We start from the raw sequence: 27,465 nt of genomic DNA on the forward strand, positions 1-27,465 counted from the left end.
CTTACTTCTGGGTACTGGCAGATCTCTTTGACTGATGGAGCAAGGGAAAGGTCAGCCTTCTCCACGCCCAATGGCCACTACCAGTTCTGTGTGATGCCCTTTGGGCTCAAGAACGCACCTGCCACGTTTCAGCGCCTGGTAAACCAGATCCTCACCGGAATGGAGAGTTTCTCTGCTGCTTATCTGGATGACATAGCCGTCTTCAGTAACAGCTGGGAGGATCACTTGCGTCACCTGCAAGCTGTTCTCCAGGCCCTGAGACAAGCTGGATTGACGATCAAGGCCAGCAAGTGCCAGATCGGGCAGGGGTCGGTAGTGTACCTTGGACACTTGGTGGGTAGGGGAGCGGTGCAACCCCTCCAGGCGAAGATCGAGGCCATCATGGCCTGGGAACCCCCCAAGACACAGACTGAGGTCCGAGCTTTTCTGGGCCTCACGGGATATTACCGCCGCTTCGTGAAGGGGTACGGTACCATTGTAGCCCCCCTCACGGAGCTCACGTCCAAGAAACAACCTCGACGGGTAGTCTGGACGGAGGCTTGTCAGCAGGCCTTTTTGAGACTGAAGAAAGCCATGTGCGAGGCCCCGGTCTTAAGGGCCCCAGACTTTTCCAAGGAGTTCATTGTCCAGACGGATGCATCAGAACATGGCATTGGGGCAGTGTTATCGCAACTCAATGAAGAGGGTCTGGATCAACCCGTGGTCTTCCTATCCCGGAGACTACTTCCCAGGGAACAGAAGTGGAGTGCAATAGAGCGTGAAGCCTTTGCAGTGGTATGGGCTCTGAAGAAGTTGCGGCCATACCTGTTTGGCTCGCACTTCCTGGTTCAGACCGACCACAGACCCCTTCGTTGGCTGATGCAGATGAAGGGGGAGAATCCCAAGTTGTTGAGGTGGTCTATTTCCCTACAGGGAATGGACTTTCAGGTGGAACATCGGCCTGGAGTGGACCACGCCAATGCAGACGGTCTCTCAAGGTATTTCCGCCTTAGTGATGAGAACTCCCAAGGGGTTGGGTAGCTCTCCCCACTTTCAGCTGGGGGGGGACGCGTGTTAGACCTGTCAGCCCTTTGGGTGGTCCCTCCTCATCATTATTTATTTTGTCCCACTTTTGCCTCAAACCCTGTTAGTATTTTTCCTTTTTGGGAACCACCAGACTTTTTCGTATTGATGCAGATTCAGGGAGCCATTTTATCTACCCCTGGAACTTCTGTCTGAGGGCCTGGAGCACAAAATGGTGGCCACCTGTGACCTCATCAGAACCCACTGGAACCTACCAGCACCTTCCAGAACATTCCAGAACCCTGTGACAGTTGGAGGCGGTTTAGAATGTTGGGAAGCTAAAGCCAGAGTTGACAGTTGGAGCTGGCAGTTGGCACCTGACTGGTGAAGAGAGAGGAGCAGAAACCTGAAGGAGGAAGGAGTGAGGCAGCAGGGGTGGAAACTTGTGCCTGGAGTGGGGTCCATAAACCCACCCTTGATACTAGTCCCTACTGACTGAGCCCAGCCTGGAGCCCTGTGTGGGACAAAGCAAGAAAAACCATCTTAAGGACCTGGACAGCAGGAACAGGCCTTAGAAGTAAAGAAAAACAAGAATCTGACCTGTTTATTGGTTTCCCTGGAGTCCGACGTCGAGAAGCCGGAGACCTGGAGCCCGAGGTGGAGAAGCGGCGCTGACTGGAAAGCAGACGTCGTACCCGGAGCCGCCAGAGGTCGAGAGAGGGCGCCGACGGAGGTCGTGGAGAGTACCAGAGGTCGAGGAGGAAGTCACCCGAGGTCAAGTGAGCGGCGTCGACGGGAGAGTGAAGTTCGCCCTCCGGAGTCGCCGGAGACCGAGGTGAAGCGTGCCGGAGGTCGGGAGTGGAGGTCGCACTCCGGAGCCGGCGGAGGTCGACATCGAGCCAAGGCCGACCGACGTCATCGAACCGGAGCCGCTCAAAGTCGTCATCGAGCCAAGACTGCCCGACGTCATCGAACCGGAGGTCGACATCGAGCCGAGGCCGCCGACATCGAACCGGAGCCGCCTATCGACGTCGTCAAGAACTGACATTGCGCCGAGGCCGCCGACATTGAACCGGAGCCGCCTCACGGCGTCGACACGACTCCAGCGGCGTCGCAGCTTCATAAAAAGGGCAGTAAGTGGAATAGAGGGCGCCTCAGGCCCTGTGGAGCTCTAAGAGACCATCCTAGGGGATGAAGAGGTGTTAGGACCAGCCTGGAAGTGCCAGGGGTGGACTGAGACTGATACAGTGACCTGTGTGAGGGGTTGTGTAGTTTGGGAGAGCCAGATTCCTAGATTACCCTTGATCTACCTCAGTTTTAGCCTCCGCCTTACCCAAGCTAGGTGAGACACCCTCAGGCCATCCACCTAACCACAAGCTGTGACTGGGCCAAATCAGCCCATAGTATTTTAAAATGTGATCTGATTTTACAAATGTCATTGTTGGCTGTTATTATTTATTGAGGGTACTGTATTTATTGTATTTATCCAAATTATTCCTGTAATGTATTTATTGTCCTGAGCTAACTTATTCCTGCACAGTATTTATTCCCTCACAGTATTTATTTGACCTGAACCTATTTATTGCACCTGTAAAGTGTTACTATTTATTTGACCTGCACTTTTTAAGGAGAAGCCTTGTGTTCTGTGATTGTATTATTATTTATTTAATCAGCAACTAAGAGAAAAGAAGATAAACACAGAGATATTTTCATAATTTTTAAGGTGTAGTGTCGTTTTTGGAACGGATGCACGCATGGTTATTGTATGGGTATTGCGTATGCTTAACACGGTGCCTGACCCCTGACCACTCGAGCCAAGCTACCACTGTGTATGTCTGGAAAAATCCCATTACCACCACCCTTCATGGTGTGGGAGCGGGGTTTTTCTAACAAGAACGAACAGTGAGAGAGTGTGCTCTCTGCATGAACTCAGACGAAGCACAAGTAACGCTTAGACCACCTCTCCAACCCATACCCAGCCCTAGCATGCCTTGGGAGAGAATTGGAGTAGACATAATGGGTTCAGTATCTGATGGTCAAGAAAAGTGGTACGTATTTGTGATGATAGATCACTTTAGCAAGTGGCCCGAAGTAAAATTCACCAACAATCCTGAAGCGTTGAACATTGTAAAATTTATGGATGACATTTTCAGCCGTGAAGGTCTGCCCAAGCAAATAGTAAGTGATAATGGTACTCAATTCACTTCTGACATTTTCAAAAATTATGTCGTGAAAAATAAAATTGATCTTAAAACTACATCTGTCTACCACCCAGCTGGAAATGGGGCTGTTGAAATATTCAATAGGGTAATAAAAGGAATTATTCAGATTGCCACCAGCAATAATCTAAATTGGAGACATGAGACACTTAAGACCATTTGGGCGTACAGAGTAACTCCATGTGAGACGACTGAACCCTTTTGAGCTAATGCGGGGAAGAACTCCCTTGTCAAAGGACAATGTGAGTTGGATCAGAGCAGCTAAGAGAGTTGACTGGTCGGCTCAACATGTTCTGAAAAAGCTTCTGGAATCTCAGTCTAAAGTCAAAGAATACTGCATTTTATTATTATGTATATATTCACCCTGTCCCTGTTCTTCCCCAGCATGCGCTTTGTATACTTTTGTTTAACATTCCATATTCTTATGGAGTGTTTGTTACAGTAAGTTCCACTGGTTGTCTTCAGTTGCATCTGGAGATCAACCTTGGAGGATGTATTAGCCGTGCTGCTATTAAACTACTTTCTGCATATCCTGGATTCTTAAGATTTTGTAACATTTTTGGTGACGAGCTGGACCTTATACTCCTGCCTTATTAGCAGCACGGGAGCGGAGTATTCTTTTACCCACTATTTTTTCTTTTCTGGGGGTATTGAGCCACCTTGTGGATCTTTTTGTCTTGGCACATTTTTTATTTGTTGTGTTTTCTTTTCCCGGAGCCGACTTGCTTCGCTACGTGAATTTTTCCTGGATCTTTTTTTAGCTTCATATATGGTGGCAATTCTTGGCAATTCTACCTGGACATACTTTGCGGTGGTTTGGAGCAACGGGTGCTTCATTCAAAAAGTGCATTCACAAAGTTCCTTACCTTCTGCAATCGATTGTCCGGAGCTCATCATTCTTGCCCAACTTCCTACAACTGAAGGTTCTGTGCAACACGCTATCGGACGAGCGCTCAACGTCATTGCGCCGTTCTGAGCGTGCAACGTCCCAAGCGGCCATCTTGCGGTTGCCTTGGATACAGCAAACTACGCACGGGCAAGTGCTATTGTCAAAATACCTTAATCAGCAGTACATTTTAACCATTTATCTCATCGCACTCTGCAAAACTGTGCCATGGTGCTCTACGCAAGTAAGTCATTGCATTTCTCAGTTACTGTTTTTAGCATTGCATTCTAACCAATTATTTCATCACAGTCTGCAAAACTGTGCCATTGTGTTCTACACAAATGAGTTATTGCATTTCTCAGTTACTGTTTTTGTTCTAACTTGCATCATGCTTGTTCAAGCCAAGTTGTGCTCATTCTACTGGAAACATTAGACTCCTTTCTTTGCTTTGATTTTTTTGTTTTCTTTTATTCAACAAAATAGCTTATTTATTATCATACTATTCTAACAATATGCAGTTTGATCTGCTTCCCAAATTTCTTCAAAATAAAGGTGATCAACCTATACCATGGTCTAGGTCGAAAGAAGAATTTCTTACCTATATGAAGGCCATTGATGGGAGCGCATGGGGGCTGAAAGGAAAAAAAGTATTTTTCACCACTGTCTTGGTTCTGAGGGACTAGTAACTTTTAGAGCATTACCTCAGATTATCCCACAAGCTGGAGAAGGCGAAGGTGATAGCATGAACGCATATGTTGAAGCACTAGCTAGGATGGAAACGAGGTTCAAACCTATCACCAACATTGCCTTAAATAGATTTAAGTTCTACACCAGATCACAAAAAGATGAGTCATTTGATGAGTTTTTAACATCTTTGAGATCTTTGAGTATGCGCTGCAATTTTGGTACCATTACAGACGAAATGATACGTGACCAAATCATCGTACATGTTCAAAACAAAAAGGTACAAGAGAAATTATGGGTCATGGGTGATCCTAAATTAGAGGAAGCTATTGCCACTGCTAAAGCCATGGAACTCTCTGAAAAATGGATTGAAACTGTGAAACAAAGTTCCAACAAATCTGCAACTCAAGAAGAAATTTGTGTTGTTAAATCCAAAAATGATTTGAAAAATGATATGTCGCAAGGGAAATTTCCTTCCAAGCATGTTAACAGTTATCCTAATAAGAGGAATGAGAACTTCAATCATAATATTTGCTACAGATGTAGGAGTAGATCCCATTTGGCCTCTTTCCAAGGATGTCCGGCAATCAATAGAGAGTGCAAGGCATGTGGCAGGATTGGACATTTTGGAAATGTATACAGAGTTACTCTAAACAAACACGGAATATCAATTCTAGTTTCTTCGAGCCTAATAGAGTTACTAGTGTTAAAGAGAAGCCGGAGACTAACAAAGGGTTTGTGGTATCTATCCTAAACAGTGGGCGGACAAAAGGTCCTACATGAAATCTCCTAAGTGTGTGTTTCAAGTCCTAAAAGTTGATTAAGAGCTCATGATAGACTCTGGGTCACCTTGGACTATTATTACTTCGCAATATTATAAAGAGAAGTTACTAAATGTGTGTGGTTATGACAAGTTACAACCATCTGATATCACTGCTGAAAATTTTGATTGGTCAAAAATTGAGATGGAGGGTTTCTTTCAAGTACTTTTACGTTTTACAGAAAGGTGTGCTCACATAAAACTATACATTGCTGTGAGAGGAGTGAATGTTTTGGGTTGGCGGGATCAGTGGGAGTTAAGATTAATTCTTAATCCACGGTCCTAAGATCCTGTTTCCCTATGTGATGAACGAGATATGTACAGTTCTTTCACTGATAACATTAACAGTGTCAGTCTTGATAAAGTAACAAAGTTGATTAACAAATACAACAAAGTATTTTGTGACAAATTGGGCAGACTAAAGAATTTCACACATAATATTGTATTAAAGGAAAATGCTTTCCCAGTGAAACAAAAATTGAGAGGGGTACCCAGCAATATTAGGGACGAGCTAAGAGATCTGCTCAAAGAGTTATCCAACGAGGGCCTCATTGAGCCTTTTTTAGTACACTAGAATGCCTGTTGGATTGGCGTCGGCCGCGTCAGTCTTCCGGAGAGTAATGTTTCATATCTTCAGGGACATAGACACCTACGTCAAATGCTTTCAGGATGACATTTTAGTTTTTTCTAAAAATGTGTCTGAGCATGAAGTTCATTTAAATGAAGTTTGCAAGAGATTAAAATGTCATGGTCTCACTCTTAAGGCTCACAAGTGTGAGCTTTTCAAGCGCTCTGTGGAATATCTAGGACACATGTTGTCTTGTGATGGTGTTATACCCTAGAAGTCTAATGTTGATGCCTTTGTGAATGCTCCATCTCCCAGTAATAAGGAGCAGTTATTATCATTTTCAGGCATGTGTGAATACTACAGCAAATTTGTGGAGAAGTTTGCCACCAAAATGGACACTTTACGAAAATTACTTAGACAAAATGTTACTTATGAGTGGAAGGGAGAACAACAAGAGGCTTTTGCAAGCATTAAGAATGATATTATTAATGCTCACACTTTAAAACTTTTCGGCATGAGAAAAGAATGCATCATAACAGTTGATGCCAGCCTGTATGGTTTTGCCAGTCTCTTGTCACAGAGGGATGGTTGTGATGAGTGGAATGTTACATTTGCGTCGAGGACTCCTAATGAAACTGAACGCAGATATGCCGTGATTGAAAGAGAGCTGCTTGCTTGTGTTTGGGCTATCGAACACTACAAGATCTATGTGTGGGGCAGTAAGTTCATACTAAGAACGGACCACAAACCGTTAGTGTACATTTTGTCCACAGGAGGAGGATCGAATTCTACAGCCAGAATTTCACGTTTAACATCTAGACTCCAAGAGTATAATTTTAAAGTGGAATATGTTCCCGGTAAGAAAAATGTAACAGCAGATTGTCTGTCCCGCCTACCTTGCAGTCATGTCAATGTAAATGTTGTTAAAGATGTAGATTTTGTGATGGGAATTAATGATATTATTCCATCATAGTATCAAGAAATCACTGAACAACTCTGGGAAGAAAGCGAACAAAGTGATGATAGATGGAATGATCTAAAATAATTTGTGGTAAGAGGTTGGCCAAGGAAGAGTGATATTAGATCAGATCTTTTACCTTTTTACAATGTTGCAGATGAATTGGAAATGGAAGGCAATTTGATTCTCAAGGCAGGGAAGTGTATTCCGCCTATGGGTGTTCAAGATATAATTTTAAAACTATCTCACAAGACCCATCCTGGCATTCCTGCCATGAAGCGCTTAATCAGAAACTATTTCTGGTTGCGTGATATGGACAAGTTTATTGATCGTATTGTCAAGTAAGTGGAGTAACGACGTAACGCTTCCAACATGAGGAACGGCCATATTTGGTCGGGAAGAAACTACTGGAATTTGAATTGAGTTACGGTGATATGTGCAACAAATTTAAGTTATGTGCGTTCACAGACGCTGATGCGCACACCATTCAGGAGTGTTTTGAAATAAAATTGGAGGGTGAAAGGTATATTACAATGGAGATGCACACACCATTAAGAAGCATCTTGGCTTAAATCTGTCTGGTGGAAGAAATATTATAGCGTGGTTATGCAGATTTGGTGGAATTAAGTATGCTCACACTCGGTGAAACCACACCAGTTTGACGAATTGTGCTGCAGAAACACAGTCAGGTATTTTTTTGGGGCTCAAGGTCAATAAGCATTTGGAAGAGTTCTACTACGGTGATGTGCATACCTTATTTAACTTAAAAAATATCTTCATTTGTGCACACTTTATTGGGGTGTGTGGGTGCTGGTCCTATTTCTTTTTAGTGGCAGTGATGTGTGCAGCATGTACTTTTACTTTGACTCCACCAATACCATTTTGCCGTGTCCAGGGGAGCCACGCATGAAGTGGCAAGAATGGAAAGATTATTTTAAGAACTATATGGTCACCATAAACAATGATACGCTGACTTCTGAAATTGAAAAGGTGATACTTTTACATTCTCTGGGCCCGGAGGGTATTAAGCAGTACAATCAGATGGAGAAGAAAGTGAGAGGGGAAGATGAAACTGATGTTTGTGTTAATGCTTTAGATGATCTAGAAAAATGTTATGCTCCAAAGGTGTGCATTGCTATAGATTAGGTATACGTTTTTTCACAGGAAACAAGAGCATAACGAAACAATTAATGAATATTTGGCTGTGTTGTCTATAACAAAAAAAGTGCAAAATCTGTTAAAAAGAATGTTGAAGGAAGTAAAGCTCAAGAATTTAAGGAACATAGGAAATATTTTGCTCCAGCAAAATTGAAGTATAGGCGGGAAGGACTAAGGGCCATATGTATCAAATCTCGGATTTGCGATTCTCAATTAGCGATTTAAAGCGAATCGCAATTTGAGAATCGCAAATCGGTATGTAAACAAAACATCGCAAATAGATACCGATTCCCTAAAATTCGCATTTTTTATTGCGAGTACCCCAATAGCGATTCCTTATTTGCGTATTCGCTAATTTTGCGAACTCGCAAATAAAAAATCGCAAATCTGCTAATCGGAAATTCAGGTGCAGCTTGATGATATCACAACCAGGAAGTGTAACTACCCATGCTGCACCTGAGTTTCAGAAGCAGAGTAAGAGGCTGGGAGGAGAGTTCAGGAACCACTGCTTGTGTGAGAGGAGACATGGCCAGCCAGGAGATGGAGAAGGGAGATACAACAAGGAAGCGAAAACAAAAGTTTTCTGAAAGGGAGCTGGAGGTCCTGATACAGCAGATGGTTGTGAGCCATGAGCTGCTCTTCGGGAAGAAATCCCTGCGTGTGCCAGAGACACGCAAAAGAAGGATATGGGCAGACATACAGGAGAAGGTAAACTCCATTGGCATCACCCACCGCAGCGTTGAGGATTTGCAAAAACGCTGGTATGACATGCGCCAGCGCTCAAAGGAGAAGGTTGCTGCCAGGCTTGAGGAGGCTAAAAAGACTGGTGGTGGGACCTCCACTGCCACCCTTCCACGCCACTTGAGGAAATGGTCGAGGGGACCCTGCTACCGGAGAGTGTGAGGGGCGTGGCAGACCTTGACAGCTCCGACCACCCAGATCCAAGACAAGGTAAGAAGCATGCCATCACCCCCCTGATACCTCCCTACCTCCCCCCCACACCCAGGAGAGACCTAGGCACACAACATAAAAGCAAGTCCAGTGCAGGCACACAAGCACACACAGCAATGCATTATGGGAGATGTAGTCACATGCACCTAACATTGGAGCAGTGACACCCAGCCGGGGTCAACCAGTATGTGTGCATCAGGAAAGGCAAAATACAGACAGTCAAGACCCATGTAACTACAAACAGTGTGGGGTGAGAGGAATCAGGTTAAACACTGTCCTGCCACTGCTGTACTTTACTAGTGTGTCCTTGTTTCCTATGCAATTAACTAGTAGGTAGCCCTCACCAAACTCCCCATTTGTGAGTCGACAGTGGATCCCACTGTGGCGGAAGATGAATGAGTCGTGGGTGCTGGCTGGGTATTTTGCTACGATGTCAGTGATAATATGCTTGACATTGCACATCACCTGTATATTCAGGGAATGGTAGGACCTGCGATTCCTGTACACATACTCGTTTTGGGAGGGGGGGATATGGCAACATGGGTCCCATCTATGCAGCTGATGACATGGGGAAATTGTGCACTTTGATAGAACTCCTGCTTGGTCTGGTCTAGTGCCTGTGGTGTGCTGGGGAAGTGGATGTGGTGATGTTGCCTCTATACCATTGCATCAAGGAATGCGTGGAAAAAGTGCGAAAGTGCACTTTGTGAGACCCCTCCTGCTGTGGTTATCACCCCCTGGAAGCTCCCTGATGCCAAGAGGTGCAATGAGCACAGGACCTGTCTCTGGGTGGGGATGGTGTGTGTCCTGCACGTGGGGTGTTCAAGTATAGGTTTGAGCTCCTCTATTAAGTCCAGGATACTCTCTTCATCCAGCCTGTAGTTAATATGGATCTCCTCCTCCGTCCGCTGGAACAGGGTGATGCGCGCTCTAAAGATCCTTTCCTGGCGTCTCCTTCTCTGTGCAGCAGCTCTGAGTCACAGCCTTCTAGTTATTACATACAGCCCAGCCATTGTGGAAAAATACTGTGGCATTGTGGGCCTCTTTAAATAGGTTGCACCTGGTTACCACCTGTTCAGACTTGGTGGTAATTGCGTTTAGCAAAAATGTGATTTTCGGAAAATCGCAATTAGCGATTTTTTTCATGCATTCCATTTTGCGAATTCGAAATATGGGAAGTCCACAATTGCGATTTTTGCTATTGTAGTGTAGCAGTTTGCGAATTCGCATTATTCGCAGAATCCATCTTTCGCAATATTTCTAATCGCTACTTTAGCGATTAGCAATTTTGCTATCAGGATGTCTCTCATACATAGCGGAGCTGTGTTTTGCGATCGCGAACACTGTTTTTTTGTGATTCGCAGTGTTTGCGATCGCAAAACAGCTTCATACATATGGCCCTTAAAGGGTTAAGTTGCTATAGGTGTGGTAGTCAGGAACACCTTGCTAACAGTATACAGTGCAGAGCAAAGGATCAGATGTTCAATTTGTGGGCTAATTGGACATTATGCACGTGCGTGTAGGAGGAGGGATAGAAGGGAAAAAGTTCAGTGTGTGACGGAGAGAAAGAAAGAAGTTTCATCGGAGGAAGACCGGTCCAATGAAGAGGATGATCGTATTATAATAGTAAATTATGTAATTTTGGATATAGAAGGTCATGGAAGAAACAAGCCAAAATGTGAAGTTATGGTGGCTGGAGTTCCTGTAATTCTTGTGGCTGATTCAGGATGACCGTTCACTATCATTAATCTGGAGATGTGGAAGGAAAAGATTAATGGAGTGATTGGTAGTGAGTTAAAAAAAATTGAGATTAAGCCAGAAAGTTTTACTGGTGAGGCAATTCCCATGGTGGGGTGCAGAGATGCGTCTTTTGCATTTAAAGGAAGAAGAGCTGAGGGGAGAATGTGTGTGGCTGAACATGGACCTTGTGTTTTGGGTTGGAGAGTTCAACGGAGCTTGAATATCATCCTTAACCCTAACAGTAAAGAACAAGTGTTAGTATTAGATGATGGTAACACTGTGGGAAAGAAACTGTGAAGAATTCAAAGGAGTATTCTCTGGCAAGATTGAGATTTTAAAAGGATTCACTCATAGAATAATATTGAAAGAGGGTGCGGTTCCAGTGAATTTTAAAGTTAGAAATGTTTCTTTTGTGGTTCGTGGGTGGATGGAAAAGGAATTGATCAGGTTGAAGGAGGCGGGTGTGATAGAACAAATAGAGTCATCTGATTGGATGTCTCCGGTTGTGGTGTCCAGGAAGCCCATTGGGAAAATTAGACTTTGCGTGGATTTGAGGGGTGTGAATCAGCAAATTCAGGTTGACAAATTTCCGTTGCCAAAAATTGGAGAGTTATTGGCTAAACCAAAGGGAATGAGCTGGTTTTCAACGGTGGACTTATCATCCGCATATCATCAAGTTCAACTTCATTAGGAAAGCAGGAAGATTACAGGGTTTAATACACCATTTGGATGCTTTTAGTATGTTAGTATCCCATTTTGACTGGCTTCGGCAGCCTCAGTGTTCTAGAGGTTGATGTGTGAAATTCTGAAGAACATCAGTGGAATTGTGTATTTTCAGGACGATGTACTCATTATGGGGGAGAACAAGAAGGTACATGATCAAAGATTGAAGGAAGTCATGAAAGTTTTAGAAAAGAAGTGGTTAACAGCTGAATTTTGTAAATGTCTATTTGCTCAGAACAAAGTGACTTATCTTGGTCATGTAATCAGTAAGGATGGTATTTCACCAAAGGAAGAATTGCTTGAGGCTTGAAGAGATTCTCCGAAACCTGAAAACAAGAATGAAGTGTGCTCATTTCTTGGACTCGCTGAATTTTATTCGAAATTTGTAAGACATTTTTCAGAAAAAAACATGATTTGAGACAAATTTTGAAAAATCAAAACAAATTTGAGTGGAGTGCAAAGTGTAAGGAAAGTTTTGAGTTATTAAAAAAAGAAATTTGTAATGCAGCACCTATTCAAGAGTATGATCCAGATCTACGTATTTGCACATTTAGTCGACTTGCTTTTAACTCCGTAATTTTTTAACTTGTGATCGCATCTTTGCACTAGGCAGACCTCCTCACCTTGGTGTCTTCCCGTATCCCGCTGCCTGGCGCCCTCTCACCTGCAGCTGACTTGTAACGCTGTGGAGTTGGTCCCGGGGCTCAGAAGCGTGGTGGCCATCTTGGGGGTGGATCAGACCCGGAGCGCTCTAGTCGCGCATAAAAGGGGAAGGGCATGACTTCGCGCAGCGAACGCGCTCAGCGGGCGCGCCGGACTCGCGCCGGAGTCGTGCCAGAGTCCTGCCCGTCTGCGCTCGTCCGCGTCTCGGACGCGGCCACGCCAGGTTCTATCCCCTTGCTGCGGGAGTCCCTCAATCCCTTCATCTACAACAGGGAAACCCTTTTAGGCCTCAATTCCAATTCATGCTCTTGGCCACAGGCACCCCAAGCACTGCCGGACGACCCGACATATTTTGTCTTCAAACCCTGCTGCGTACGGCATACTGACGATACTTCTCACCCCGCCTGCCACTTACGGCAGTCCGTACACCGTCAACCTGTGAGCGGCAGTAATACGTCTATCAAAGCAGGACTCATTAATTGTCGCTCGTTAGTAAAACATTCATTAGACATAGCCCAATCACTCGAGGATAACAGGTGGGATATCCTTTTCCTTACGGAAACTTGGTTGGGAGATGACACCAATCCTGCCCTCTGCCTCGCTATTCCTCCCGACTACAAAATTCTGTGCGCTAACAAGCAGAATTCACACCCTGGTGGAGGAGTGGCCATTATATACAGATCTATCTGGTCGATCTCCTCCTTCCCACACCCTCAAATAGAGTGCATTGAGGCGTTACCTTTCTGTATTAAACTGGCCGCCAACTTTACTTATTCTGGCTTATTGGTCTACCGTCCCCCCAAATCTAAATTCTCCTATCTTCCGGCCCTTATTGATTTTGCTTTACAGGCATCTTTCCGCTATGCCAATTTCACCCTCTTGGGTGATTTTAATCTGCACGCCGACGATCTTAATGAACCTAATGCCTCCAACTTTTTGTCAGCCTTATCTGATGGTGGCCTAAAGCAACTTGTCGTTGGCCCTACACACAAGGGAGGGCACACTCTGGACCTGATATGTACCAACCTCACTGACACTATTTTAGGTAAGCCCACCCCTGTTGTCTGGTCGGACCATTTTTTAATCCCTTTCTCCTTTTCCTCCCGCTTGGTGGATCGCTCCAGACCTCAGTCCAACACCATGGGGCGGAATTGGAGGAGAATCTCTCTTGAGAGTCTAGGCCCTCATCTCTCCACGACCCCCCCAGGGGAGGCCCACAATTTGGACTCTCGCGTGGCCAGTTTCAACCATTGGGTTACCTCGGCTCTGGATCTTTTAGCACCCTTGAGACCTATTAAATCCCTTCGTACCTCTCCCTCGGCACCCTGGTATTCTGAGGCATTGCGGCTACATAAATCTACCTGCAAGAGGCTGGAGAGAAATTGGAGGCGATCTTATTCTCCTGAGAGTAGATCCAAATACAAAACCTCCCTTAAGGAGTACAGAAGAAAAATCATTGACCATAAAAGATCATACCTTGAGGAGAAAATCACCAAGGCTAAGGGTGCACCTAGAGTCATTTTTGATGCGGTCAGAGCCTTTACCGACCCCTTGGCCCTTAAGCGCCAACCACTGGTCTCTCAGGCTCTCTGCGACAATCTTTCGAGCTTTTTTGAAGATAAGATCGCTCTAATCCAGAACTCCTTTCCCAGCAACATCACTCCTCCCCAACTGAAGGCAGATTTAACTAGCTCCAATCTGGATAAAGTCTTTTCCAAATTTGAGCCGATCTCCCTAGATCAGTCTCTGGCGGAACTACTCAAGTGCAAATCTGGCTCCCCCCTTGACCCGTGGCCAGCGAAGCAGTACAAATCCCTCGCTCCTTTGCTCAATCCAGTACTGAACGAAATATGGAATGACTCTCTCCTGTCGGGTATCTTTCCAGACTCTTGGAAACATGCTCGACTGGTACCAATCATCAAAAAGGCAACCGCAGACCCCTCTGAACCAGCAAATTACCGCCCCATCTCCCTGCTCCCTGCCCCAGCCAAAGTGCTGGAGAAACTTGTATATGGCCAATTGGCTGGGTTCTTTGAGAAGAGCGGCGCCTTCCACATCTCCCAGCACGGTTTCAGGCCGGGTCATAGTACCGAATCTGCCCTCCTGGAGATGGCGGACGCTATCAGGTGGAAAGTTGACGAGGGTTCTAGAGCGGTGTTGGTGCTGCTGGACCTTTCAGCAGCATTCGACACCGTATCTCACCCGATCCTCCTCAACCGACTACAGGAAAAAGGTGTTCAGGGCAAGGCCTTGGAATGGCTTGCCTCCTTTTTGTCCAATCGGACCCAGGCTGTATTCACTCCCCCCTTCACTTCATGCAGTCGTCCTCTTAAGTGGGGCGTCCCTCAGGGCTCTTCACTAAGCCCTCTTTTGTTTAATGTATATTTTTCCCCGCTGGCCGAGATCATCTCCCAATCTGGAATACAGGCCACATCTTATGCGGATGATATACAGCTTCTTTTTTCATATGACTCCCCCTCTGAGTCTACCTTCGACCCACTAAAAAATTGCCTTCGGAGCATTGCCAACTGGATGGATAACAACTGCCTCCGGCTTAATGCTGGCAAAACCGAAGTAATATTTTTTCACCAGCCCTCCCCACTGGATCCTACTCTGTGGTGGCCTCTTGACTTGAGCGCCCCTCCTTTGCCGAAGGACTCCGTCAAAAACCTGGGAGTCATTTGGGATAGTGATCTCTCCTTCAAGAAGCAGATTCAATCTGTATCTGTGGCCTGCTTTTCTAAAATGAGGATGATGAAAAAATTCATCAACTTCATTCCTAACCAAACTAGGAAAACAATTGTGCAGGCGCTAATCACCTCCCATCTTGACTATGCCAATGGCCTCTATTTGGGACTATCTAAAGGTCTCCTGAGGCGCTTGCAAACAGTTCAAAATGCCGCAGTCCGTTTGGTTTGTGGTCTCCCCCTTAGAGAACACATTACCCCCTACCGCCTCAGGCTGCATTGGCTCCCAGTACATAAAAGGTCGGAATTTAAGGCCCTCACCCTTGCCCACCGTGCTATCAACGGGAAGGGTTCTGCTCATTTGTCCTCATGTCTCCGCCCCTACAGCAACGCCCGTTCACTCCGATCGAGCTCTCAACATCTTCTTTTTACCCCTAGGGTTAAAAAGGCTCGATCTGGGGGGAAAACGTTCCAAGTTTGCACTGCCTCCCATTGGAACAACCTCCCCTTGTACATCAGGAGCGTTCAAGAAGAACCCCCCTTTCGGAGAGCCCTGAAAACTTTTCTATTCTGCTAAATCTTCACCTTACAGCGAGCATTATAAACGTTCTCACACTAGCGCCGGGACACCCCGTTGGGGTATCTGTGCGCTATATAAGTTAAATAAATAAATAAATACGTAGCATACTTATGGTGGATGCGAGTGGGAAAGGATTGGGTGCAGTGTTAACTCAATGTGAGAGTGGTGGGTAAGAAGTTGTAATTGGGTTTGCGTCGAGAAGTCTTACACCTGCTGAAGAGGTCTATTCAGTAATTGAAAGAGAGACTCTTGTGTGTGTATGGGCAATGGAGTATTTTAGAGCTTTTGTGTAGGGTACAAAGTTTGAAGTCGGAAGTGATCACATGCCTTTAGTGCGTTTACTCACTAGTGAGGGGTTAGTGAAGGCATCAGCGAGGATTGCCAGGCTTTCAATGCGATTGCAGGATTATAACTATAAGATTAAGTATGTGCCTGGTGGGGGGCGGAGCTTGCCGAAGCCTAGGATGGCTGCGCTTTGAGCGAGCTCCGTGCAGCCATCGCTCCTATCCTGCAATTATCCGGCTTCCAGGCCTCATCTTTGACCCCCGATTCACGGCGAGAGTCGACTGACCGTAGCTGCATCGATCGAGCCGGGTCTTGCCCTGCCTGGAGCGCCTGATTCGTAGTGACTGACTGGGGCGTCGAGACACGCCGGCGGCGCCGCCCGGACATGGTGCCTCCACCGCTCTCACGAGCCTGGGTGCTCGGAAGCTGTGCGATATACTGCCTGACGCTGGGGTGCCCGCAGCTACGGTGTCCTGGCATTTATATCCTTGCCACCCGGAGTTGCCCGTGACAAAGTGCGGGCACGGAGAGCGGCGGTCCCACTTAGATGTGAGGCTCAGTGCGGCTATTACTGCACAGCTGAATGGTGGTCTTGCCTCGTGGGAGGTGGACTTCAACGTTGTGGCGAGATGTCGCCGCAGAACATCGGATCATTCGACTCGAGGGGCGCGGCGCCAGCCCTGCAGCTGACCGCTGATTGAGGGGACTCTCCATGCCTGGATTATGGAGGTAGGGCACGGAGGCGGCACCGGGGGGTGAGCGGTGGTGCTGCTTCACCCGTGGCCCTGCTACTGCTTCCCATGACTGTCCTGAGGCTGGCCTGCTGTGTGTGCTGCCCCCCTGTGTGTGCTGCCCCCCTGATTCTGGGACCAGAGTGGATTAAGGTGCTGGTGACTGTTGGGAAGTGCAATATAGTAGTCAAGGACGAGGCTCTTGGAATATCTGCGGAGGTGAGGTGGCCCGGGACCCCTACTTTGGTCCATGCTCTGTGGTCCGAAGGTTATTGACCTCGAGCTGATGAGGCTGCCTGCCGCTGACTGATCCCGCATGTGCTCCCTGCTGAGTGACTTGTGCGTATATTGTCCTCGCTCCCAACGAGGGGTGGTTGCTCGGACTCTGGGGCGCATAGACCTCTTATATAGGGCTAGGCGTTGTTGCCCACGAGGCGTTGCGTCTTCCTGCTGTCAGCCCCTTGGGTGATCGAGCGCCTGGACTACACTATCTGGGGCCCTGCAGTTGGCTTCCCCCGTCCTTCTCGCGCCTTATGCTCATTAAGGCATCGCAGATCCAGCGTGCGGGTGGGCAGCTGGTGGGCCTGGGAATCCACTGAGAAGGTGCGCACGCTTGAAGCTGCTGGGAAGGAAGTGTTGCGCCCTGTTCCTAAGACTCGTGGAGTGACATAGCTGATTGGTGTGGAGCGTGATCCCTGTCAATCATTGTCTATTGATGGGCAAGGTAGATAAAACCCAGTCGAAGCTGCAATTCGAACAGCGCAAGTCACGACCCAGAGATGCAGAGGACGACCCTTCCACGGACGATCATGACGAGAGGAGGCTGCAGGAGATTTGAAGCAGATCCTAGCTGCAATGCAGAAAATCCTACAGAAAAGCCTCTCTACCATCGACGGCAAGATTGACACTCTTGCATATCGTATGGACAGAATGTCTGAACGCCTCGACAAACATGGCGAGCGCATCATCATGACTGAAAGGAGAGTCACGGAGGTGGAGGAGGCGTAGACGGAGGTCAGCGACACACAGAAACAATTTGCCAAGACGCTAGCTACCTTGCAGGACCAAGCGGAGGATTTGGAGGTGAGGTCTAGGAGGAGCAATTTATGCATTACTGGGATACCCTAAACGACCCCTACTGGTAATATGGAATTGTTTATTGAAAAGTTGCTGGTCAGACTTCTAGGCCGGGAGATATTCTCAGATATGTTCGTGGTTTAGCATGCGTACCGGTCCCTGGGCCCCAGGCCTTCCCCGGGGGCACCGCCACGACCTGTGATTTGCCAAGCTTCTAAATTACAGGGATAGAGATGCTGCCCTGAAAAAAGCTAGAGCTAAAGGTACGCTCCAATACGAGGGCTCCATGATCTCCCTATTTCCGGACTTCACAATGAAAGTACAAGAGGCTAGGCGTCAATTTGCTCCTTTGCTGAAACTGCGTTTGCGGGACCAAAACATTGACTACGCTATGCTATATCCTGCTAGATTAAGGGTTAACTTTAATGGACATTCCAGGATTTTTCTCGACCCAAAATCTCTTCAGAAAGTGTTGAAAGACCTGCCTAAGACATCCGGGAGCGGTCAGGAATCTGTGGGTCTGGACGAGGCAGCTGGTGGGGCTGCAGTGGCGAGAAATGAGGCAGCACCGGCTGCACCCTGCTGGTGTTATACTAACTGTACTGATTGCTCTTGCCCTGTGTTGTGGTTCTCTCACTACGCCTTTGTCCTTATCGACCTAGAATCCCGGGTCTGGGACAATGTTCCTGTCCTATATTACTCATGGATCCAGTGTACCGCAAGTAATGTTTTGCTTTTTTGCATTGCTAGGCAGGACTGAGACTTGTCTCCTCACCCCCTCCACCCACCCTTTTTTTCTTTTTCTCTTCTTCCTGTTTTTGGACTTATTGTACCAATGGTTAGTACTTATTTTGTATATTGGGTGGGGGGGGGGGGCGGGCTGGGCTCCTGTAGCCAACTGGATTGCGTAGCTATTGTTCGAAATGGAAGAAACTGAATAGCATTTGATGGCTGCGTTGTGATTTATAATTTGTAACATTTTCTTTTTGTTTCTTGTGCAGTAGAAGGTAACATCTGCCCCCGTATGTTACTCACTGTCTTAGTTTTGCAGAGTATGGGTTTTCGTGGGGAGGGAGGGGGCTGGAGGGAGTCGTCAATGCTCAGTTGGGGATTGCATGGCGTGGGTGGGGGTGGGGCTTGACAAGCAATGTTTGTGTTTTGTTTATTTTCTTCTTGACACAGTATATGTATGGTACTTTAACATTACAGTAAGAGTGTTTCAGCTTTAAGGGGTGAGTCGATGGTCTTCTTGTCCTAGACGTGCCAGGAGGGCTCAAGCTGTCACAATTTTACATGTGGTTTCTAAGGTGATGGTCTAAAACTATTAACTTGGAATATTAGGGGTCTCAATGATTTTCAGAAAACCAGGAAAGTGATTGCCTACCTCAACAGACATAACATAGATGTAGCGCTCTTGCAAGAGACCCATCTGCCCACTGAATCACAGATGCTTACATACAGGCATCTACATGGAGCCTTTCATGCTGCCAGATTGTTCACTCACGCCCGCGGGGTGCATACATGGGTCAACACTAAAGGTGGCATATCTCTGGAAGCTCTAGAAACTGATAGGGAGGGGTGGTTTGTAATTTCTAAGGTCAAAGGGAGGGGGTTGGAGTTTATAACTGTCAATGTGTACTGCCCGAATTTTGATAACCCGCAATTCTTCAAAGACTTGCTGATACCACTGCGGCACTGGGCATCCCTTCCACTGTTCTGGGGGGTCTTAATTGTGTCCTCAATCCCGCACTGGACTGCTCTGGGAGTCTGGTGCGGAGGCAGTCAAGCGCGGCTAGAGCAGTCGAAGATGCTCTGACAGAGCTTAATATGATTGATGTTTGGCACTCCAGAAATAGAGGACCGGGGGGATTTACACACAACTCCCCCCACATAACTTGTATACTAGGATAGATTACTGGTTTGTCTTCTGACCGCAGCTATACGCAATTGCGAACTTCACCCACGCTCATACTCAGACCACTCCCCAGTTCAATTATGGTTTAATACACCGTTGAAACGACCAGCACCCTTTACCTGGCGGTTTCCGCTTTACGCTTTGCTCGATAACGTATATAAGGCAGATATAGCAGAATCCATTGAGGTCTTTTTCGACACTAATATTGGCTCGGTTCGACTATTCTCCACGCCATGGGAAGCTTTTAAAGTATATCTAAGGGGGATTGCTATGTCTAAGCACTCAGGAGTACTCCGGTCTATCAGGAATCAGCCGGGTAACCCAGGAAAAGAAACTTGCTACTCTTGAGTGAGAGGTTCAGGAGGGGGGCACCGAGCGGGCGACGGCAGGATTAAGAGACACGCTGGTAGAGTATTATGAAACTGTGGACAGAGAGGTGAAATTTATTGGCAAATATGCCGTTGCCAAATCGTACGGTAAGGGGGAGCGCCTCGGCGACACACTCGCTGCAATCCTGAAGGGTAAACGGAAGACAACTGGAGTTACAGAAATCTGCACCGGCGAACTCATACATGAACCTGAGGCCATCACGAATAGATTTAGGGATTATTACTTTGAGCTATACCAGTCCAAATTATTGAGAGAAGGTGACAGAGCGGTAGACTACCTGGAATATATCAAGCTCCCCTGGCTCGAAGACAGGCAAGGGAATACTTGATGAGGCCACTCGAGGCCTGGGAAATTCACGAGTCGCCTAAATCTATGCGGACAGGGAGTGCTCCTGGGCAGGATGGCCTCACTGTAGCCTTTTACAAGGAGTTTAGGGATATTCTGGTCCCCCATCTGATATACTTATTCGAGGAGATGGGAGAGAGCGGGGTGATGCCGCCATCGATGTGGGAGGCTCTGCTGGTCACCCTCCCAAAACCAGGCCAGCCTTCGGACGAGTGCTCATCGTATAGACCGCTCTCTTTACTGAATGTGGACACTAAATTGTTTGCTAAAGTACTCGCCAATCGTTTGGCTCCATTAGTACCGACTCTGGTCAGTTCCGGACAAGTTGGCTTTGTTCGGGGTCGCACACTCACCCACAATCTGCACAGTGTTTGGGGCTATTCAGCATACTAACCTTGAAGTCAAAGCAGCTGCAATCTTCTTAGAGGCCGAAAAGGCTTTCGATTCGGTTGAGTGGGATTGTATGATGTTAGTCCTGAGGCGAATGGGAGTAGGAGACCTTTTTTCCAATTTAGTGTCTGTCCTGTACAACTCCCCTACTGCCAGGGTCCGGGTGGGCAACATAGTCACATCCCCCTTTAGGATATCTAGGGGCACTCGTCAGGGGTGTTGTCAGAACCCACTGTAATTCTGTGTTAAGCAAGAGGCCAATGAATGTTTGTATTCAAAAGACCCCTAGCGATGTAGGAAAAATGAGGCAAGGTAGTGTAATCAGATGCTCCAAAATGGCGGCAGGCAAAAAAGGTCAGCGGTCTAATGCATCTCCCTGTCCCCAGGTGCACCCATTGGAATGTACCAGAATGTTGCCTCTCGCACTTCACCTGAGATTCCAGAGGATTAGGCAGTATATCTTGGAGCGGCACAAAATCTAGTCAGGGTTAGAGGCATCATGGCTGCGTCATTTACAGTCTGTTTTAGTCGAGTAATTTTCCGGTGCTACAAATCCTGGAGAGGTCTTCAGCAGAAAAAACGGAAGAATGTTTCATTATTTTATTTTCGAGTTGAGCCTGGCAAGTTGGTGAGAGCGCATTGAGGGAGAAGCTGAATGCGCTCAAGAGAAACTTGCGAGGTTACATTGTGACACAAGTGCGAGTAATTCACGTTTCTGTTCAAAGCGCTGGTTATTACTGCGCCAGTGTTTGAAGTGTTTTGAACAGGAATTTTGCAGAGTGGTACATTGTGACTTAACAGTGTATTTACTAGAGAGCTGTATCGAAACATTGTTGTGAATTTGATTTTCTAGTCAAAACATTAGTGAAAGAAGGGATATTTCACTCTGCAGTTTGTGTGAGTTTTACAGTAAAGAGTTCTTGGTTAAAAGACAGAATTAAAGTGTAAGGTTCATGTTACCCTCGAATACTTACCTGCAGCGTAGTTCAATCCCAATATTGAGCAGCAGCACGAATTTCATTAGTTCTGAAAGAAAAGACATACCATCATTAGAAGAGAAGATTCCAACAAGATAAGAGGTTAATATACAGAGTTCACGAAGGTTAAAAAGAGGTGAGAATAGAACTAGAAAGATAAAAGGATTCAACACAATTAGGTCAACAGAGGTTTAATATTGAAATCATCTATTGCAGAGAAATAGATGACACATAGAAGTTTGATTGTAAAAGTACATCTCCTTAAGAAGACAAGCTGAGGCCAAGTAAAAACAAAGTAGGTAGTTGATAGAAATTTATATGTATTGAGTAGGAAGAGATTAAGAATAGGAATAGAAGGAGTAATGTATTTTTAACACATATGTTACAGTACCACCAAGTGAGTCAAAAGAAGATTGAGAGAGCAGGACGAGAGTCCGAAGAAGGAGAAAACCTGGTGAAGATTTGGCAGTCTCTTCTCTGTCCCAAACCCCTTTCCCCCCCTGAGGGTTTCTTGATGTGCAAGTATAAATCTTGGCGGCGTAAAAGTCTTGGAGGGGCACCAGGACCTGATGTCACTCTACTCCCATGCAAGTGGGCGAAAAGGTTTTCTGACAGGTGTCCACTGTCGCCCCTTCTCTATGTGGTTGTGGCTGAGCACTTGGCTTGTGCTTTACGGGAGTATCATAGCCACCGCGGGATTCATTTCCCTGGGTACAACCTAATCATCTCCACTTATTCAGACAACACCCTGGTTTACATCAGAGACCCCGAGTCTAACCTCTCCCCAATTCTGAGGGAGGTGGTGCGTTATGGTGAGTTCTCTCGTCTCCGTATTAACTGGACTAAGTCCGCTATTTTCCCTCTCACGTCGGCTTTGGATCCCATTGAGTTTGATTTCCCGTTATTGTGGACTACTGACTCAGTGCGTTACCTGGGTATACAGGTTCACACTAACTCCGAAGTGGTGTTCAATGAGAACTATGGCAGGGCTATAGCCAATGTGGAATGGTGCAAGTAAAAGAATCTTGCTACGGAGCAACCTACCCTGGGTGCAAATGCAAAATTTAAATCAGTTTACCCTTATATACAATCCTTTTTTGTGGCTGATAATTATCAAAAACAGTTTCATTTCACAAACAATATTTACAGCAGCATGATAGGTTTTTCAAACCAACATTTAATTATTGTTCAAATCACAATAATAATTTGCTCATTACAATTTATACATAGGTCAGAACTTTAGTTATGTTCATGCTTGCCCAATGCATTTCGGGCCGTATAGTGGCCCTTCTTCAGGGGGAGATCTGAAATCAAGATAAAAGTACAACAATAAATCCAATCCTTTCGACTGCATCAGTGCAGACAACGGCTACAACATATCATGAATAAAATATTAGGTACGACAGTACATTACATTTCTTCGTTGTTTCATGTTGATACTGATTATTGCGAATGTGTGATTAAAATCAGAACAAAGTAAATCCTTAAAGAATACCCTTTTAGAACCCAGTCACCCGAAGTGATAATATAATACACACGAACGTGTGTATGTGTGAGAAACCAAAAATAAGCGTACCTGATGACCATGTATTAAACGCACTCTATAGAGCGGGGGAGAAAAAAACACATACTAATCCATAATCCAGGAAAACAACACTATGAACTCAATACAAGCCGATTTGTAAAAAACCTGTTTTGCACTGACCTTGGTGCCTGACAACCTTTCGAAAACCTTTTGAAAGCTGAAACCCGATAACTCGAGCTCGAACAGAGATTTCTAAAAAAAGATCCAATCCGCAAATTACCATCCACGAAATACACATCTATGCAGCTGTAGTTGCTCCAAATGACACATAGAGCGTCCGCTCACCTTTTCAAGACCTCTTCAAAGTAGACGTTACTGTTAACCACAACGAAAACCACGCTCATCTACCGATGCAGTACATCTCATCCGCGTCTACCATATAAGGAACTGTGATCACTGGCAGCGAAAAGGGACTAGACCTTTCTGCTTCAAACTTTAACGCGCGCCATTTTAGAATGGTCTTTCTTGACATAGTCAACCAAACAGTGTAAAAAACCACTATTGTAAAATGCCCACCGGCGTATATTAATAACAAGAACTCCAGACCACACAACCTATAATCGAAAGCCTGATTAAATGTGAAAATAAAAAATGATAAATAAAGAAACTGATAAGAACCACCTCGTTAGTGAACTACAAGTAGAAAACGTGAATAATAGAACAGTGAGGATAAGTGAAGAAAGACGTTCTGATATCAACAGCAGTTTTACGCAAAAAAAATCAGTCTGTATGTCTCCAAAGGTGTACAATACGTATTTATTTAAAGAAAACATCCTAAATCAACTTTCTCGTTGATCCCTTGGGGATCTTGAGTATTCAGCTTTTTTATCCAAAAAATCTCCTTTTGTAAAAGTGTTTTTGTTAGATTTTTACCCGGGGTTGGGACCATTTTCTCTATCACTTGGAATTTAAGTTGTGATATGGAGTGTTTACACAAGTTCCAATGAACTGCGAGACTGCTTTTTGGGTTGGCGTTTCGGCCAGTACTTTATTCCAATCTTCAACATCCATACGTGTTTCAATGTCTGTCCGGATGGTTTTTATCTCTTCTGTTATTTCTTGTATAATGACTTCTAGTTCTTCTATCAGCAATAGGATAAGGTCGAGTGAACACTTGTTTAGTATTGCATACCATCGATCCATAAAGTCTTTTTTCAAATGGAATCTGAAAAGCATTGGTTTTATGGATAATCTTAATCCTCTGGGAATTCTTTTGGCGCGATGGTATTGCACAAGTGTGGAGGCATGAAGACGTTGATTTAGCTGTCGTTTAGTAAGAAATTCTAGTTGTTTTAACTGTTGTTGTAGAGTGTTGCCCTGCACATCGAACGTTTTAACATCTTGAATCAAGGAGTATATTTCTGATGCTTGTTCATTTGTATATGCCAACACATTGGCTCGATTATCGGTTAGACCCGTGATAGTGTCAAAAGACATTACTTTTTTTATTTGGTGCTCTTTCAAAAATGGACAGAAAATACTTGAATCTATGTGAATGTATGAAAGGCACTCAATATGATGAGAAAAAAATATTCGAATTTTTTTAAGGGGTGCTTCCGTAAAGGGGCTGACTGTCTCAACAGACCCTGGGGATAAATGTGGAATAGTGCAAGTAAAAGAATCTTGCTACGGAGCAACCTACCCTGGGTGCAAATGCAAAATTTAAATCAGTTTACCCTTATATACAATCCTTTTTTGTGGCTGATAATTATCAAAAACAGTTTCATTTCACAAACAATATTTACAGCAGCATGATAGGTTTTTCAAACCAACATTTAATTATTGTTCAAATCACAATAATAATTTGCTCATTACAATTTATACATAGGTCAGAACTTTAGTTATGTTCATGCTTGCCCAATGCATTTCGGGCCGTATAGTGGCCCTTCTTCAGGGGCAGATCTGAAATCAAGATAAAAGTACAACAATAAATCCAATCCTTTCGACTGCATCAGTGCAGACAACGGCTACAACATATCATGAATAAAATATTAGGTACGACAGTACATTACATTTCTTCCTTGTTTCATGTTGATACTGATTATTGCGAATGTGTGATTAAAATCAGAACAAAGTAAATCCTTAAAGAATACCCTTTTAGAACCCAGTCACCCGAAGTTATAATATAATACACACGAACGTGTGTATGTGTGAGAAACCAAAAATAAGCGTACCTGATGACCATGTATTAAACGCACTCTATAGAGCGGGGGAGAAAAAAACACATACTAATCCATAATCCAGGAAAACAACACTATGAACTCAATACAAGCCGATTTGTAAAAAACCTGTTTTGCACTGACCTTGGTGCCTGACAAACTTTCGAAAACCTTTTGAAAGCTGAAACCCGATAACTCGAGCTCGAACAGAGATTTCTAAAAAAAAGATCCAATCCGCAAATTACCATCCACGAAATACACATCTATGCAGCTGTAGTTGCTCCAAATGACACATAGAGCGTCCGCTCACCTTTTCAAGACCTCTTCAAAGTAGACGTTACTGTTAACCACAACGAAAACCACGCTCATCTACCGATGCAGTACATCTCATCCGCGTCTACCATATAAGGAACTGTGATCACTGGCAGCGAAAAGGGACTAGACCTTTCTGCTTCAAACTTTAACGCGCGCCATTTTAGAATGGTCTTTCTTGACATAGTCAACCAAACAGTGTAAAAAACCACTATTGTAAAATGCCCACCGGCGTATATTAATAACAAGAACTCCAGACCACACAACCTATAATCGAAAGCCTGATTAAATGTGAAAATAAAAAATGATAAATAAAGAAACTGATAAGAACCACCTCGTTAGTGAACTACAAGTAGAAAACGTGAATAATAGAACAGTGAGGATAAGTGAAGAAAGACGTTCTGATATCAACAGCAGTTTTACGCTAAAAATCAGTCTGTATGTCTCCAAAGGTGTACAATACGTATTTATTTAAAGAAAACATCCTAAATCAACTTTCTCGTTGATCCCTTGGGGATCTTGAGTATTCAGCTTTTTTATCCAAAAAATCTCCTTTTGTAAAAGTGTTTTTGTTAGATTTTTACCCGGGGTTGGGACCATTTTCTCTATCACTTGGAATTTAAGTTGTGATATGGAGTGTTTACACAAGTTCCAATGAACTGCGAGACTGCTTTTTGGGTTGGCGTTTCGGCCAGTACTTTATTCCAATCTTCAACATCCATACGTGTTTCAATGTCTGTCCGGATGGTTTTTATCTCTTCTGTTATTTCTTGTATAATGACTGCTAGTTCTTCTATCAGCAATAGGATAAGGTCGAGTGAACACTTGTTTAGTATTGCATACCATCGATCCATAAAGTCTTTTTTCAAATGGAATCTGAAAAGCATTGGTTTTATGGATAATCTTAATCCTCTGGGAATTCTTTTGGCGCGATGGTATTGCACAAGTGTGGAGGCATGAAGACGTTGATTTAGGTGTCGTTTAGTAAGAAATTCTAGTTGTTTTAACTGTTGTTGTAGAGTGTTGCCCTGCACATCGAACGTTTTAACATCTTGAATCAAGGAGTATATTTCTGATGCTTGTTCATTTGTATATGCCAACACATTGGATAAAAAAGCTGAATACTCAAGATCCCCAAGGGATCAACGAGAAAGTTGATTTAGGATGTTTTCTTTAAATAAATACGTATTGTACACCTTTGGAGACATACAGACTGATTTTTAGCGTAAAACTGCTGTTGATATCAGAACGTCTTTCTTCACTTATCCTCACTGTTCTATTATTCACGTTTTCTACTTGTAGTTCACTAACGAGTTGGTTCTTATCAGTTTCTTTATTTATCATTTTTTATTTTCACATTTAATCAGGCTTTCGATTATAGGTTGTGTGGTCTGGAGTTCTTGTTATTAATATACGCCGGTGGGCATTTTACAATAGTGGTTTTTTACACTGTTTGGTTGACTATGTCAAGAAAGACCATTCTAAAATGGCGCGCGTTAAAGTTTGAAGCAGAAAGGTCTAGTCCCTTTTCGCTGCCAGTGATCACAGTTCCTTATATGGTAGACGCGGATGAGATGTACTGCATCGGTAGATGAGCGTGGTTTTCGTTGTGGTTAACAGTAACGTCTACTTTGAAGAGGTCTTGAAAAGGTGAGCGGAC

General features: G+C 44.9%; 1 protein-coding gene across 1 annotated transcript in view; it reads right to left on the reverse strand.

Moving 5' to 3' along the window:
• The window catches only part of LOC146813475 (uncharacterized), a 267,150-nt gene that overhangs the window by 132,291 nt on the left and 107,394 nt on the right, over window positions 1–27,465 (reverse strand). Inside the window, 1 exon segment of the mRNA XM_085615433.1 lies at window positions 21,747–21,798. Within this exon segment, the coding sequence (XP_085471559.1) occupies window positions 21,747–21,798 (52 nt within the window).

The sequence above is a fragment of the Triturus cristatus genome, chromosome 7, assembly GCF_964204655.1.
Source record: "Triturus cristatus chromosome 7, aTriCri1.1, whole genome shotgun sequence".
Lineage (NCBI taxonomy): Eukaryota > Metazoa > Chordata > Amphibia > Caudata > Salamandridae > Triturus > Triturus cristatus.